General features: G+C 39.4%; 1 protein-coding gene across 1 annotated transcript; it reads right to left on the bottom strand.

Annotated features, from left to right (window-relative positions):
- Nucleotides 1-11,257: 11,257 nt before the first annotated feature.
- On the bottom strand, nt 11,258-16,558 carry LOC117532714 (cortexin-1). Its single transcript, XM_034196152.1, has 2 exons — nt 16,437-16,558; nt 11,258-13,630 (listed from the first exon to the last, which is right to left on the bottom strand). Exon 2 carries the CDS (start codon nt 12,969-12,971, stop codon nt 12,696-12,698), a length of 276 nt encoding a protein of 91 aa, XP_034052043.1. The 5' UTR covers nt 12,972-13,630; nt 16,437-16,558; the 3' UTR covers nt 11,258-12,695.

The following is a 16,558-nucleotide window of genomic DNA, read 5'->3' as shown; positions in this document are numbered from 1 at the left end:
CCTACTACAAAAACCTAGGGGTACGCAAAGATGATTTCAGTCTAGCAAGGGTAACAACAGCAGAGGTACTCATTAAACTGAGCGCCCTCCAACCTAACAAGGCCACTGGCCACGACAATATCCCCTCCAAATTCCTCAGAGACACAGCAACCGCCATCTCACCAGTCATAGCTCACATAATTAACCTCTCCATAAAACAGGGAAAAGTACCCAAAGACTTCAAAATTGCAAGAGTAACCCCCCTGCACAAAAAGGGCAGCAAATTGGACCCAGGCAACTACCGCCCTGTCTCTATACTTACCTCCATCTCGAAAGTCATGGAAAAAATAGTATATGAACAGGTCGAAAAGTACCTCGCGGAAAATAAACTAATCTATGAATTTCAATCTGGCTTTAGAACATCCCACTCCACTGACACATGCCTTCTTTATTTGAGCGACCACATCAAACAAGAGGTGGACGAGGGCAAGTACTGCGGCATGGTGATGCTGGACCTACAAAAGGCTTTCGACACTGTCAATCACCCCATTCTGATTGACAAGCTAAAAGCAATTGGTTTTGATAAACTATCGGTGAGCTGGATGCAATCCTACCTGGAGGGGAGAGAACAGATGGTGGAGGTAAACGGTACTCTGTCCCCCCCCCTCCCAGTGAGCTGTGGTGTTCCACAAGGAAGCATATTAGGTCCGTTACTGTTCCTAATTTATGTAAATGACATGTCATCAGCATGTGACTGCAACTTGTTCCTGTTCGCGGACGACTCAGCCCTGCTGGTCTCTGACAGGAACAGGTTGCAGGTTGAAAAAACCCTCAGCTCCGAGCTCGGCAGAATCTGCACCTGGCTCGCCGATAATAAATTATCATTACACCTGGGTAAAACAGAGTCCATTCTCTTCGGTTCGAAACATAATCTCAGCAAATCCGACGACTTCTCAGTTGCAGTGGGCGACATTATTGTCACAAGTAAGAAGGAAATTACATACCTAGGATCTATTCTTGAGGCAAACCTCTCCTGTGACAAAATGGCATCCAATGTAATAAAAAAAGTCAATCAAAGAACTAGATTCCTATACCGGATCTCCTCTCTGGTAAACAAAAACACCCTGAAAACTCTGGCAGGAGCACTCATTCAAGGGTACTATGACTATGCTTGCACGTCATGGTACCATAGCACCTCCAAGGCGCTAAAAATAAAACTTCAAACATCGCAAAATAAACTGGTCAGACTACTGCTTGACCTTTCATCTAGAACCCACCTCACCTCTGCCCACTTTGACAACCTAGGATGGCTTAGAGTAGACGACAGAGTACAGCTACTTGCAATGGGCCTGGTCTACAAGATCCACTACACCTCTATGGTACCCATGTACATGTCAAAATTCTTCCCAAAGGTCAAGGAATACCATGATCATAACACCAGAGGGAGCTCCACAAATCATGTGAAACCCAGATTTGGCACAAAAAAGGGGGAATACACGTTTCGCAATTATGCCACATCAAGGTGGAACGCTCTTCCCACAACTGTAAAGGAAAGTAAAACTATACTTACCTTCAAAACCTCTCTTAAAGAGCACCTTCGGGGGAGAGCATTGCAAAACTGGCCCCGGTAATGGTACAAATCTCAACCTGTCGTTCAATGGACAGCTTCCCCCCCCCCCCATCTATGTATATACTCGCATTTTAGACTCTGTTACTAACTGTATATCTGTAGACTTGGTATGTCTTAAATGTCCGGTTAGGATGTATTAGAACGAAATCTAAAATGAAAATGGTAAATAAGCAATCTGTATGTAAAAAAACCACCTGTATGTAAATTGTAAATAAGCCATCTGTATGTCAAATATGTCTTAAATGACATGATGAATTGGAAATGGGGGACCCTGATGTAAACAAGACGAAAGTCTTTCTCTGGTCTGCATCCCCTTAACAATTGTATGTTTTGAGCTGTACTGTACTGTACCCAATATACAAGCTGTTAATAAACTTTTCAATCAATCAATCAATCAGACTTGCTAGTTGCTACAAGTTAGACATTCACATCAGCAGTAACAGCCTACTGTACATTTTGAGAGGAGAATCAAATATAATCTTCCCGATAGAAATCTAAAAGGTGAAAGCATAATATAATAAAACTCACTCTGCTTCACTTGGCAGAAGGGCCTGGCACATTTCGTGGCATCTGCAGGCAGTGGCAAGTACTTCCGGCATCTGCCACAGAGGCCTCTACTCCGTGGCATCTGTGGCAAGTACTTCCGGCATATGCCACAGATGCCACAACTTGCCGAGGCATCTGCCGCTGCTCAACGGGAGTTGCCACAAGATGCCAGAGTAAGAGAAGGTTTACTGTAGCTGCCACTCGCCTTCCGTGGCAAATGCTGCTATTTAAACCCGTATTTATAGTGTAAAATGTCGCTGTTTAGGCATGACTTTATCGAACTGATCTGTACACAGGACTGATGTGCGATCTCTATTTTTCAAAAAGATTATACATTATCATTTCTATTCAATTTTACTTGGAGCATGGTTTGCTAAAATAAACAAACGTGCTATATTTTTGATGAAATATTGGCGAGTGAGGGTTGCAACGCCCTTGGCAATTGTCGCTTCTTGAGGGGAGTTTCCACTGCTTGCTACGATAAACCAGGTGTAGTAAAGACAAATAATTAACAAATAAATATCTGTATTGACACAGCAACGTGTACACTGGTGTTATTAGACTTGGCTACAGACTTAGGGCAGCTGTAACTGATTGCAGTTGCCACTGCTAGTGAGATGCTAAGGTTTACTTTATAAATTAGGCAAATGATGATTAGGCAAATTATGACTTATATTTGTCCCATGCCTTCAGCAGCAGCAGGCCATTCACTTTGATTTTATCCCGTTATGAAATGTCATCATTTCGACAATAAAGAAATGCTACATAAACGTTATCTTGCACGTTTTATCGAACCATCTCCGTTTCTAACTTTCAATATTTAAAAAGAGATCTCTCATCTGCGTGCGGGGGCGGGGCCTCACAGACATGCTGCTGCGCTGTGCACACAGTTCTGCCAGCAGTACTCAAGTTGTAAAAAAAAATCAAGGGGGATGGTGGATTTTATCATATGGGGACATAATTTGTGCTGATAACCCGCAGAGGGTGGGAGACCAACCAGCATAAAGATAATTATTATACTCCTAAAACAACATGCATGTTATGGATGTTCAGATACTCCTTTCATTGCTCTTGACCAAGGCACATCAGAATTAGAGTCGGTCCCCGGGCTGCCATGGCACCACTAACATTTAGGGTCAAATGCAGAGGACAATTAGTGCAAAATCTTTTTTTCACTTTAATTTAAAGGGGGGGAGGGGATACAACAATGTGGTTATAATGGAAGTCTATGGTACAAATCTTGTAGGTTAACAGTCCCTCATTTATTATTCAGATGGATCAACTGATTACACTAATAATAAAGTCAAAATAGTTTTTAGAATATTGAATTATAGTGTATTTTTTCAAAAAAGCAGTTACTGGTATACGATCAAAACTGGTATCTAAAGGGTTACATTTGTATCGTAATTAATTAAATCATTATGTAAATTCTTCATGAAAAATGTGAAGAAAAAATTAGAAAAATATTGATCATTTTATTTATTTTTATTTTATTTATTTCATTTGATCATCATTTTATTGCAGTTCAAATACAAATATGTTTTGTTAACATTCCCAATGTTACTTTTTTTAACAGGGCATTAAGTGCAAATTGAAATTGTTTACAAAATATGAAAATATATTAAAAGATTATACTGATAATACAAAATAGGACCAATGTTGTCAATGGCTGCCTACTCCACTCTCCCCCATCTCATAGAAGTTTCCAAAGATTTTAATAATCATGTTTTTTGGTCTCAATTTTTCTGGCTCTTGCTTTCGGATTGTTAGCTAAGCAATGGCTTTGAAGCCAAGTCTTGACATATACCTCTGGTCTGAACTTGTTCAGTGGAGGGCCAACACACTTGATGAAAAGCAAGGCTGACATGCTTTTTACCTCTAGGGAGCTTCTAGTTGTGGTTCAAATGTTCATCTGACTAAACCCACGTTCACTCTCAGCTGTGGAGATGACCAAAGTGTTCACTGCTTGAAGGAGGGGTTTCAGCTCTTCTGGTGCTGGTGGTATCATTTCATCAACAGTTTGGAGTCTTACCAGCTAGCTAACACGAGAGAAAAACGTAGCTAAACTCCAAACGAAGTTGTTATTACTGCTTATGTCCATAGATTCCACCTTTGGTGACTAAAGTAATGAGTAATGACTAAGATTACTGATTCTTGACTTACCTGAAATGTTATTTTTAGTATTTTTAAATATGAAGTCCCTCAGATCGCGTTGTCCTCCTGGTCGCTTGGCCATTGTGATGACCGTTACCTGCGCTTCTGGCATCGATCAAACAGGCGCATCACGGCGCTATGGGCACTCGCATAGTATAGCGTCAGTGACTTGGTAAAAATGTCATTGCATGTGTGCGTGCTCCCTCGCCCACAGTATTTTACTCAATATGCGCAAAATTAATGTTGAAATAGCAGTAATACCGGTGCCACGTTCATTGATACAATTACATAAGGGATGGAAAGGGGGAATGGCAGTTTTAGAAGGGGGATGATTTTGACCGTTTTTATTTCAGGGGGGATGCCATCCCCCCTCATCCCCCTTCATCCCCCCTCAACTCGAGTACTGTCTGCCGGTAATGAATATTAGGATACATTTTGTGAGGAAACTTTTCCACCAATAATTCCAATAAGTATTCCAAAATGTATTCACTTCAGGTTTACGAAAGTAACTGTATTCGGATTAGTTGCTTTTCAAATGTAACGCGAGCTGAATACAGTTAGGCTACTTGATTTAAGTATTCTGATTACGTAACGCCGTTACATGTATTCCGTTACACCTAACCCAACCCAACCCTGTGTACAGATCTTCAGTCCTGTGTACAGATCAGTTCGATAAAGTCATGCCTAAACAGCGTCATTTTACACGATAAATACGGGTTTAAATAGCAGCATTTGCCATGGAAGGCGAGTGGCAGCTACCGTAAACGTTCTCTTACTCTGGCATCTTGTGGCAACTCCCGTTGAGCAGCGGCAGATGCCTCGGCAAGTTGTGGCATCTGTGGCATATGTCGGAAGTACTTGCCACAGATACCACAGAGTAGCGGCCTCTGTGGCATATGCCGGAAGTACTTGCCACTGCCTGCAGATGCCACGCAATGCGCTTGCTGTCTCTCTCACTTGGTCTGGTAATGTTAGTTTATGTTAGCTGTCTCAAGATATGGGTAGGCAAAATCTGACCATTCCTCCTCAACTGGTGCTATTGTTATGCTTCATTTAAACGTTTAGAATATACCTGTAATTGCTACTTATGGCCATACTGGCAGCTAACTGCAGGCTCTCAGCTTGTTTTGCCCAAGAGACACTTTTGCAAAATGGCCAACCCAGTCTCATGGCATTTCGTGTTCACCAACATGATTTTTAATCTATTGATTCGTGTTCACCAACACGATTTTCCCCTTTTTTCGTGTTGCACAGCACGATTTTAAAAGCAATGTATTTCTACTGGTAATGTGTTTCGTGCCTGCCTGCAGCACGTCTTTTTCTCCGGTCGGGTCGTGGAAGACCGGAAGCTGTGTGGTTCATAAAAACATGTTCTTACTCAATATCAAGCCACAATTATTGCTTTTATTTTAAATCGTATAATTTCGGACTTTTGTTGCCGTCTGTGAGGAAAATAAATGGGGCTCAGAGCCTCAGTATACTGAAATCTGTATTTTTAAATATTTTTTTCCTTCTAATTTGTTATTCTTTTCAAAATAATACACTGTTATTTACTCACCAATAACACACAATTATCCTTGCTTTTATTTATTGGTTTAATTCCATAATCTCTGGCTTTTTTGGCGTACGTCAGGAACTGAATTTCAAAATAAAAATAACCGGAAACAGACGTAGGCCTATAAGGGACATTTCGAGCATCATTGCGATTGTCAACATTTCTGAGTTTAGGATGGCCGAAGACACTACACTACCCATAATCCCCAGCTATCGTTTAGGACTACAGTCCCTGTAAGGTTACGCAGAGCGTCAAACAGCTGTGTGAAATGGAACGAAACCACGCCAGACTATCCAAAACTGGAATCGAACGCCCCCCCAGAACTACACATGCTGGCTATTGTTTCGCAAAATGTTCTATGGGACATCTCTACTGAACGTTTTCGTTTTTCCCACAATTAGAAGTTGCTAGTATTAAACACATTGGTGTTATCAAATGTAAAACATATAATTAATAAATGGGTGAAAATCGCTTGTGTCCATAATGCGCAGCATTAATACCCACATGACAGCTCATTGTTACTTTGTAATTCTACTCCACTACAATTCAGAGGTTAACCTGGTATTTTTACTCCACTACACTTATTTGAGTTACTTTGCAGATTCTGATTAATTATGTGAAATATAAACAACCCTTAAATCAGACTTTAGTTACACCTGAGTAAAATTCAGGTAAGGTGATTGTCAAGTGCCAACAATCAGGAGAGATATTTATTAGTTGGTGCTTGAGAAGACTAAACATGTATCTGCAATTGACATGAATGGAAACGAGTAATAAAGTATATTCATTACTCGTTATTCTCTACTAATAGTTAATTAAAGACTGTATATTATGGCTATTTTGCACATCTCTTTCAAGATTTTCAAAGGTTTATTGACATATCATATACACAACTACGGTGTAGTTATCCAATGAATGAAAAACTTGGGTCACAGGTTCCTCAACAGTGCATTACAGTGCATATCTATCAATATGTGTGTACCTCCACCATTAAACTGTCATATTCTGCACATTTCTTATTCTATCTACATACATAAGAGTATAATTCATATGTATAATATCAGTTAAAATAAGTGCTTCAACATAGTTAACATTGCAGGAAAGCAATATATTAGACGTTAAGTACTTTGTCAGGCTTAATATTTATCTGTAGATAGATACCCCCAAAGTTTTTTTCTTATTTAAAAGAAGACCTTAATCTGTTATTTAATGTTTAAATAAAGGTTAATTCGTTTTTCTGTTTTGCACCTCCTCCTATTAATATCTTTGTACATCCTGCACTAAACTGTTTTATTGTAGAGATCACTTATAGTATCTTCTTGATTTTTTATATTCTATATTTCTATATTTATACATTCCTCCTATGAAAGTATGTACTCTTAATATTTTTGTAATCAAATATAACACATAAAAACAATAATTCAATAACGTGCTTTAACCACTAGGAGGTGCACACAAGGTACACACAGCCATAATAACTTTGTATTATTAGTGTAGGACACTTATGTATGTACAACATCTGAAGATGTGTAGTTTTATTCATGCTTTCACATCATTTTACAGCATATTGCTATACTATTTCAGACTCAGTATTTACATTCTTACATTCAAAGAAAATCAGTAATATCTTTTAAAACTACAGTCCTTTTATATCAGCTGTGCACCGTTATGGTGTAAATATAACCTATCTATGAATTAGATCAAATGTAAAAGTCATCCGAATTAGTGTTGATACTGCAAGGAGACGTATTGTGTGAAGAGAAATTGAAGATGTTGTTTAATTGTTGATATATTTATGATCCACGTCAAGTATTCAGTTTCGGCGGCATTTCTTCAGTTTTTCCAAAGGTCTTCTCATCAGGGCTCTATAAATAAAGAACTACGGCAGATCTGTAATATGTAATGCAGCCGAACCGTGTATTACAATGCCGTTATGTGATGACTTTCAAAGAGAAAAGCAAGAGCACTCGGAATTAAGTATTATTTTATTCTTTTAAAATGTTTTCCGGATTTAATATCATATAAACACCAAATCCCAGCATGCATTGCGGCTAAAACATCCAATCAGCGAGCTTAAAACCATAGCTGAGGATCTTGGGTAATCGCTCGAAATGCCTACGTCTGTTTCCGGTTATTTTTATTTTGAAATTCAGTTCCTGACGGACGCCAAAAAAGCCCGAGATTATGGAATTAAACCAATAAATAAAAGCAAGGATAATTGTGTGTTATTGGTGAGTAAATAACAGTGTGTTATTTTTGAAAAGAATAACAAATTAGAAGGAAAAAAAGATTTTAAAAATACAGATTTCAGTATCCTGAGGCTCTGAGCCCCATTTATTTTCCTCACAGACGGCAACAAAAGTCAGAAATTATACGATTTAAAATAAAAGCAATAACTGTGGCTTGATATTGAGTAAGAACATGTTTTTATGAACCACACAGCTTCCGGTCTTCCACGACCCGACCGGAGAAAAAGACGTGCTGCAGGCACGAAACACATTACCAGTAGAAATACATTGCTTTTAAAATCGTGCTGTGCAACACGAAAAAAAGGGTAAAATCGTGTTGGTGAACACGAATCAATAGATTAAAAATCGTGTTGGTGAACACGAAATGCCATGAGACTGGGTTGAAATGACCATATCCTAGACCTCTCTCTTGGGGATCCTTCCTTTTGTTATATACCTCTATCAATTTTAATGATTTTTTAAATGATTTTCTAATGCACCTTATTTACATTTGTACTAAAGAAAATTCCCATTGGAAAACTATTTATTTTCATTGTGGTCCACATTTTCAAAATGGTCCACGGGCCATAAATGTAGTACAACTTGGTTATAATATCCGATTACATTTCCGTATATTCCACACAAAGTTGTACTCTATAGTTAAAAAAATGCTTGACACAAGTTTAGGTAAATACCAAGTATATCTCATTCCGTTTCCTTATACTCTCGTATCATGCTCACGATAGACCTGTCATGGGAGAAAGAAAACAGCTGATGACACTAATAGCAGCAAAGCAGGACCGTTTGAAGGTAAACATACAATTGTGTGCATAGCCTCGGGGGACGGGCACACAAACTCTGCTCTTATTTAATTACATATTTCATGTTGGACTTTTTATTTGACTACAATACAAACTATAATGAGACACACTCCCTTAACACACTGTGAAGAAGATCATCGAACCTTTTTGTAACACACACACACATTTACATGACTGTCACACACGCACGCACGCACACACACACACACACACACACACACACACACACACACACACACACACACACACACACACACACACACACACACACACACACACACACACACACACACACACACACACACACACACACACACACACACACACACACACACACACACACACACACACAGTACACACAAGTCCTCATCCTCCATTTATACTAACACTCAGCAGATAGTGTTGACACGGAGGGAGATTAGCAGGGTGTCTGCTGATAACATCACCAGTTATGTAGCTATTGTTTTCTGTCAGTCAGAACAACAGCTGTGTTTTGAGTAAATCCCAACTACCCTTAAAATGACCTTTGCCGATTCAGGAAGGTATTTCCATATTGTTTTGCACCTCTCTGTGTTTCCATTAGACACAGGTGTCTAATGTTTGCATGTCAAAATATAAGAGAGCGAGAGGTAATCCAATCAACTGAATCTGTAATACCCAACATCACAATAAGTGACATTTGACTCAACATTTATTAAGCACAAAGGATGTTATATATCTTGTAATTTTACAAAAATTCAGTTTATTTTCTGTGATTTAGTTTTACATATCGGTGTGCTGCACATGGTCAGGTTTGTGTATATGACAGCGGGTGATAGGAACTGCATGCCTTTGTTGTTTTATCAATGATGTAAATTGTAAGGCTCCCCTGAAGCAAAATCTCTCCCGTTAATTGCGGCACTAATGAGGTGGGGGTGTTACACTCAGTGCACTTCCAACCATCTGTAGAAGCCTGATGAACTGTAAACTGAGAAAGGGTCCAGCTAGTCTGGCTGCTTTATCAGCATCTTCAAGCTTTGATATGCATTGTTTGAGCATGCTTAATGACTTCAGGTAATTGGCCCTGTCTAATTGCTATCATGTAAACAGTGAACATGCTAACACGCTGATATTTAGGTACACTTTACCTTGCTCAGCGTTAAACATCACAACGTTATTTACGCTTTGCGTATTACTATTTACACTAAACACAGAGAAACCCTGATGCCCATGGGAACGTTATAACTTTGCAAGTATTTAGTAACTAGAAAATTCAGTGAAATCGTTGTTTGTGTGTTTCGTGTCAACGTTCCCGGACGAGTAGCATGACAACATTTGTGACGGAAGAAGGAGAATAAGATGAGATAAGTATGTCATCACCAGTCACACAGAATAAAGCTGGGAAAATGCACATAATGACCTGATGATTGAGCTAGAGGTGAATTCATAACAATTGCATTAATGTATTTACCACATTGAATGACAATACCCTCAGATGTTGTTTCTCTTTATAAGTAAAACGATTCAACAATATCAGATCAAATCTTGCAGGAATGCTCTGTGGGACTGTTATCTTCATATATAGTTCATCATTCATCAGTCAGCATACTCAGTTTTAAAAGTTGTTTACGCAGTGTGCACTTATTTTGACACTGATCTTTTTTAATACAATGTATGTGCTTACACCTCTATCACCAGGCGTAATTAACTTTTCTAAAACCCACACACCCGAAAATATAGATTCAAAATAATTCAAAAGAAATGTTCCTCATTGAGAAGCAATTTTGAGCAATGTCCGATCGATGGACTCACACTTGTAATTCTCAAAATATTCAGAAGAGGTCAGACCTCCTCAACTAAGTGAGTTCCCACAAAGTGAAGCATAGACCAGGCATATGATATACACCACAAAGGATAAAGCCAAAAAAGGAAATATGGGGGACTCCTGCTGGAACCCAATTGAAGATGCATTCAGGGAATGCACTTTAAAACTGTGTAACAAGTGAAACATCTGACTTTTTAAACCAATGATTCGGAAGGAGAAGCACTATCTAAGATTCTCACCTTTATTCTTTTGCTATTTTATTTATTGTGACACTGTTTTGATACATGTTACCACTGATTTGCTCTTATGTAACTCTTATCCAAACAGTGCTGTGATGAGGGTTCCTCCAATTGATTATTCAATTGATTTAATTTGCTCTAAATCTTGCTTTTATTGATTGCAGGGCAGCAGCGTGGACAGCGTGTGAGTAAGTAAACGTTTGTGTATTAAGCTGTGTGCGTGTGTGTGTGCGTGCGTGCGTGCGTGCGTGCGTGCGTGCGTGCGTGCGGTATGGCTTTAAAGTGATGAAACCTACTAAAATGCAAGACGAGACAAAAGCTTTTTATTTCCTTAAAAAACTAAATTCCACTATAAAGAAACACAAGGAAAACCTGTCCTCTTTACCAGAGTCTACATCCAGGAAGAGGGACCACATACAAACATTTGGTATTGATTAACAGTCATTTGGTGATAAATAATAAAACACATCTTTTTTTTGACAAATCCGTAAAATATCAATACTAAACTTTATTTATAAAGAGAAGACTTTACAGTATAACAAGGGAATAAACAATATAACGAAACAAGTGGCAAGAAGAGCAGTAACAATAGTAAGATAGTTATTAGCTTTCTCATATTCCTACAGGCACTGTGCAACAGATTTGGCTGGTGGATGGGACTAAAGGCAAAAAAAGGATTAGGGGTTGGAAATTGGTGTACATGCATTTCATAATCATAACTTGATATGACACATAGTGAGTCAGCGCTGTGACCCTCCGCAATGTGCCTCATAAGCTTCTTAAAGGGATGGGAACAGGAAGGAGCAAAACGCCAAATAAAATATTTGGTATTAACTGTTATGTATTATTGCCATCAGCTTTTATAATAGGATATGATTGGAATTCAGGACACAGTGCATTTTAAATAACATAGAGAGACACAAATACCCAAAGCTACATTTCAAGAAGTGATTTAAGCTTTTACTTCAGATTATAGAAGCATTTGATAATTATAAATAATTTCACCTGAGAATCATGTTAGAGGTGGTTCAAATGCCTCACCATTTCTAGCATGGTTCACATTTAGAAATACATAAAAGAGGTTTCAAGTTCCAGAAAAACGATGACATCTTCTTAATTGTTGATTCAGCTGCACCTCCAAAAAGGTTCAAAACTGCCATGTTTACACTTGGACAGTTAATCCACATGTAAAATTGCCTGCATATATTGCTCTAAATTGTCTGTAACAGTGGGCATTACTTATGTCAAAACAAAGAAAATGTCTGCACTAAACCCATTGTATCTCTTGTATTCAATCAGGACCTCTTTCGCTGTTTATCATGCAGCCCTGGGATTTGTAAAAACATTATAGAATTAAAGAATGACAAATGGGAGTCATAATGTAATACGGCGATACTGATCGCTCTCTTCCTGCAGGGTGTGGTACTGTAAAAGCTTCAGTGTAACACAATACACAAAATGAATGAATGAAAATGAATGCAGGACCTTTGGTGTGTCTGCTCTTCTTCTCTCTGAACATAATACTTCCAGAGATACTGGGGCTTCAAGGGTTTGTTATGCTCATCTTTTCAGCTTCCATTATAGTTCCTCAATCACACAACAAACAAACCGGAGTTTATTCATTTTCAGAAGCGGAGGTTTATAGCAGGGCGCAAAACGATTATCATCCATCAAAAATCACTTTAAAGTACTTTTACATATCTCCAAATTCATCCCTCTCCTCCATCTTCCGGTCATCTTCACACCAGTGCGTAATCAAACTGTCCTCTGTCCAGTCCCTCCTTGTGGTCCGTCCACGAGGAGGAGGGCATGCTGCTGTAGGGGTCCAATAGGATACGGATGCAACGAACAACGAGAAAGAGCAGCAGCAGCACCAGGAGGCCGACGAAGCACAGGGCCGACCCCTGCTCGGGGTGCCCCGGCATGGGCTGCGGCACCGTGGGGCCCCTGGGGAACCCGGGCGGAGCAGGAGACGTGATCTCATAGTCCACCACCCAGTAGCTTGAGTCGCTCATCTTGAAAGTAAGGTAATGCTTCGAAGGTTTAAATCGTTCACTGTGTTATTTTGCGGTCAGAAGCTATGAGGAGCAGCATGGCTCTGCAGGGTCATCTTCGTGATTCCTAAACCCAGAGGGCGATCACATTGTGAAATCTGACAGAGGTTAACCGCTGAGTTTCCCACAAACCAGAGGGCGGAGAAACTGTTCCAGTCGAGATAACACTCAGCAAATCAGTAGTGCAAACTAATAAGCCCCCTGATGAGCCGAGCAGCAAGCTGAGGCATGCCCACTGAGGTCTAATTAGATTTACTGGTCCTGTCTGTTCCTCCCAAGAGAAGCCGAAAATACGAAAGCTGAGGTTACTGTTCAACTCAAATCATCTGCGAGGTCCTCAGTTTATTTGACAATATTTGTAATGTCTTCCAATAGCAGCCTTAGATGTGCATATATTGTGATTACAAATGGAGCGGCTGCAGATGTTCCATAGATCAATCAAAGCGCTCGCAGGCTGTAACGGATCCGCTGTGTGGTGCTTCAGAGAGCGTTTTCTTGTTTAATCACTTCAAACGGTTTGGCTGTGTTGCAGCAAGTTGTTGATTTACTGAAAGAGCTTCTATCTTAATGTCTTGCGTCTCTAGGAACTTCTTCATTTGGGGATTCACTCACCGAGATACCTGAAGAGAAAGAAAACAGAGATAAGACGCAACGTGAGTGAGTGAGTTTTCAGCATCGAGGAGTGCTTAACGGAGGGAAAAGACTGATTGATTCAGGGGCTTCAGATCTTGACAGGGGCCTTGAAGCATGTCAAGGATTATAGATTGTTAGTTTATTTTCAGCGCCCAGAATAAGGGGTTTTCACTTTACCCAGACCTAGCAGCAACAGTCTCACTTTTAAGCAGTTATTTCACTTCCTGTCTGACCTTATCATCTTTCTCGTTTAAAAAATGACTGAGACAAGGCTGCAGCAGCACACCTCCCCTGAACTCAGGTACTGCTTAGTGCAACATAAATAAATCAGACACTGATGAAATAATGTGGAAGAAACCCTCAAGAGAGTTTCTGCACTCCTGCAGAGCAACACTCCCTGGGCTCTTTAATGGGCCGTGCAGTGGAGAGACGTTTCCTGCAGTAGGTGCACTCCCCAGTCAGCAGATTCTATTCCAGGAGGCTTCTTCTCCCCGCTCACCGCCCCGCTGATCCTCGCAAAGACACGTTGATGGCTCCCCCTGCTCTCCGGATGATGGAACATAAGGGCCAAGCAAAGCTTTAATAGGGGTCTTAAAGACGTAATGAAAGAAACTGCCTGCCTCAGTATCAATTATCAAATGGCTTGAGGGCCGGACAGTTCAGACAACTGCGTGTACAAAAGGAAGCTAAATGAACAAGACTCAGTAGTCAATAGAGAGTCATGAAGTAGGCATGAAGTTTACACGGGACAACACATTAGTCAGAGTCAGTATGGGGAAAGCACTCAGAAAAACACTGCTAATGAAACCTGGGAACAAAGTAGTGCAGTGATGAGATGTTGTTGAACTACTTCTATAACTGCAGAACTTGCTTTCCCGATAGAATTATAATGTGACTGCTTTTTATCATCTGCCAGAAAACATGAACGAATATAAGACAAGAGTGGATTATCGAGTTACTTTTCCTCTTAGATCCTTTAAAAACAAAATATTAAAATATATACTTATACATAGAGTAACACAACAGGAGACACAGTTTTGCTACTCACTGCAACTCTACTTGACAGTTTACTTTATGCCACATTGGCAGAATATATAGTAGAGAGGGTTACATTAATTCAGCACCATCCGACACTTTTTATCCCATGACCCAGCTTTTTCACAAGTCAGGAAGTCAAAACAAAACCATTTTTTTTCCTACCACAAACTTGCAAAGTTGTTCTTATGCACAAGCAAGCTCAGCAGATATCTGGGTCCATTTAAAGATGGGGTTTTAAAAGGTCTCTGCAGGTTACCCAAGGTCATCGTGTTATACAAACACCGGCTTAGAGGATGGACACCCCGTCTCATGGAGGAGAAAAGCAAATACAGCTTTAAAGAACATAAAAGAATGGACAACATCAATTTCATGCCTCATCGATCCTCATTCAGAGACATGCTGTGGTTCCTAAGCAGCAGATAAATCCCACTGTGGTGAAGGACCATATTTGATACACATACAGGACAAAAAACGTCTTTTAGCTATTCTGGACCCCTGATTGAAAGATAAATGTTAGTTTACATGTAAAAACGTCAATACAATAGAGTAGAAGGTGGATATAAGAACACAGCCATGCCGATGAATTCTGTGGACAGAGCCCATGCAGTGACATATGGTCGTCCCGCGGGCTCTAATACCGGTAACTCCCATTTATACCTGTGGATTATGACAGCAGCTTTGAAAATGTCAAGGACTTCTTTAAATAAAAAGGGTAAGATGATGCTGCCAACCCCGAATGAAGGACTGCCAGGCTGAACAGAGCCACATATCTGTGAAGCCAGGAGCTCTCTGTTCTCTGTTGTTTTGATCATATGATATAAGAAATGTTATGAATGGCCTCATGAAACAAACTGTTATTACCTTTTTTTAATCCCCGCTGGTAGCTATCTCAGGCTACAGTATATCACAGAAAAAATACTTTGTGTAGTTTGATGTTTATCAAACAGCTTCTATTCAAAATCAATTTTCACAACATAAATCAGTTCATAGATTTAATTTCAGACATTTTAAACTACTGTCTAACTGCTGTTCAAACAAAGTAAGAAGTAGATTACTTTGTTTATCTATTTTTAAATAATAACTGAAACTTAAAGCTACTAAATTGTATTTTTGTAGGACATAAGGCAAGGCACTTTTATTTATATAGCACCTTTCAACACAAGGCAATTCAAAGTGCTTTACAAAATGAAAAACATTAAGAAAATGGCATTTAAAAACCATTAAAAAGCAAAGATAACAGAATAAATAAATAAAAAATACATGAATAAAAGTTACAGTGCAGTTTAAGATATGAATTGTTCAATTAAAAGCAGCGGCAAAAAGAAAAGTCTTCAGCCTGGATTTAATAAGATAAACACCATGCAGGGAATAATGTTCCTTTATATTGTGAAGACTTGCTTTTTTACCAAATTGAACATGTTGGTCCTTTATCAATCAATGCAAGAAAGCTCAATGGTTTGGAGAGTAGTTTGAAATTAACATTCCTTGTTTTATCGCGATGTTTCACACTTGTCCCTTTGTAAAAACATATATATTATTACTTTAAAAAGTCCAATGATTTTTCACAGAAGGGCAAAAACCACCGATGATAACATTGTTCCAACACGAAGTTACACAACAGCACTAAGTTATAGCCTGCAAACTTGCAAACACGTGATTCATAAAGTAATCCTCGCATGACAATAACATCCTCACACTGCCTACTAACAGTTCACACAATGACAAACTGGAGGACGATCAGATTAGAGAACTTACTTCCTGTTGCCGCGGGTAATGAGAAACACGGAGTGATGAAGATGATGAAGATGTCGATCCAGCAGCAGATGTTCAGCACCGAGGACAGCTCCGAGCTCTCAGCCTGCACGCGGGAGCTTCAG

Source organism: Gymnodraco acuticeps, unplaced genomic scaffold, assembly GCF_902827175.1.
Source record: "Gymnodraco acuticeps unplaced genomic scaffold, fGymAcu1.1, whole genome shotgun sequence".
NCBI lineage: Eukaryota > Metazoa > Chordata > Actinopteri > Perciformes > Bathydraconidae > Gymnodraco > Gymnodraco acuticeps.
The sequence above is the reverse complement of the archived record's forward strand: the minus strand, read 5'-3'. Positions and strand labels throughout refer to the sequence as shown.

Excerpts from the sequence above, each read along its gene's own strand:
- LOC117532714 (XM_034196152.1), bottom strand. The coding sequence starts at position 12,971 with ATGAGCGACTCAAGCTACTGGGTGGTGGACTATGAGATCACGTCTCCT.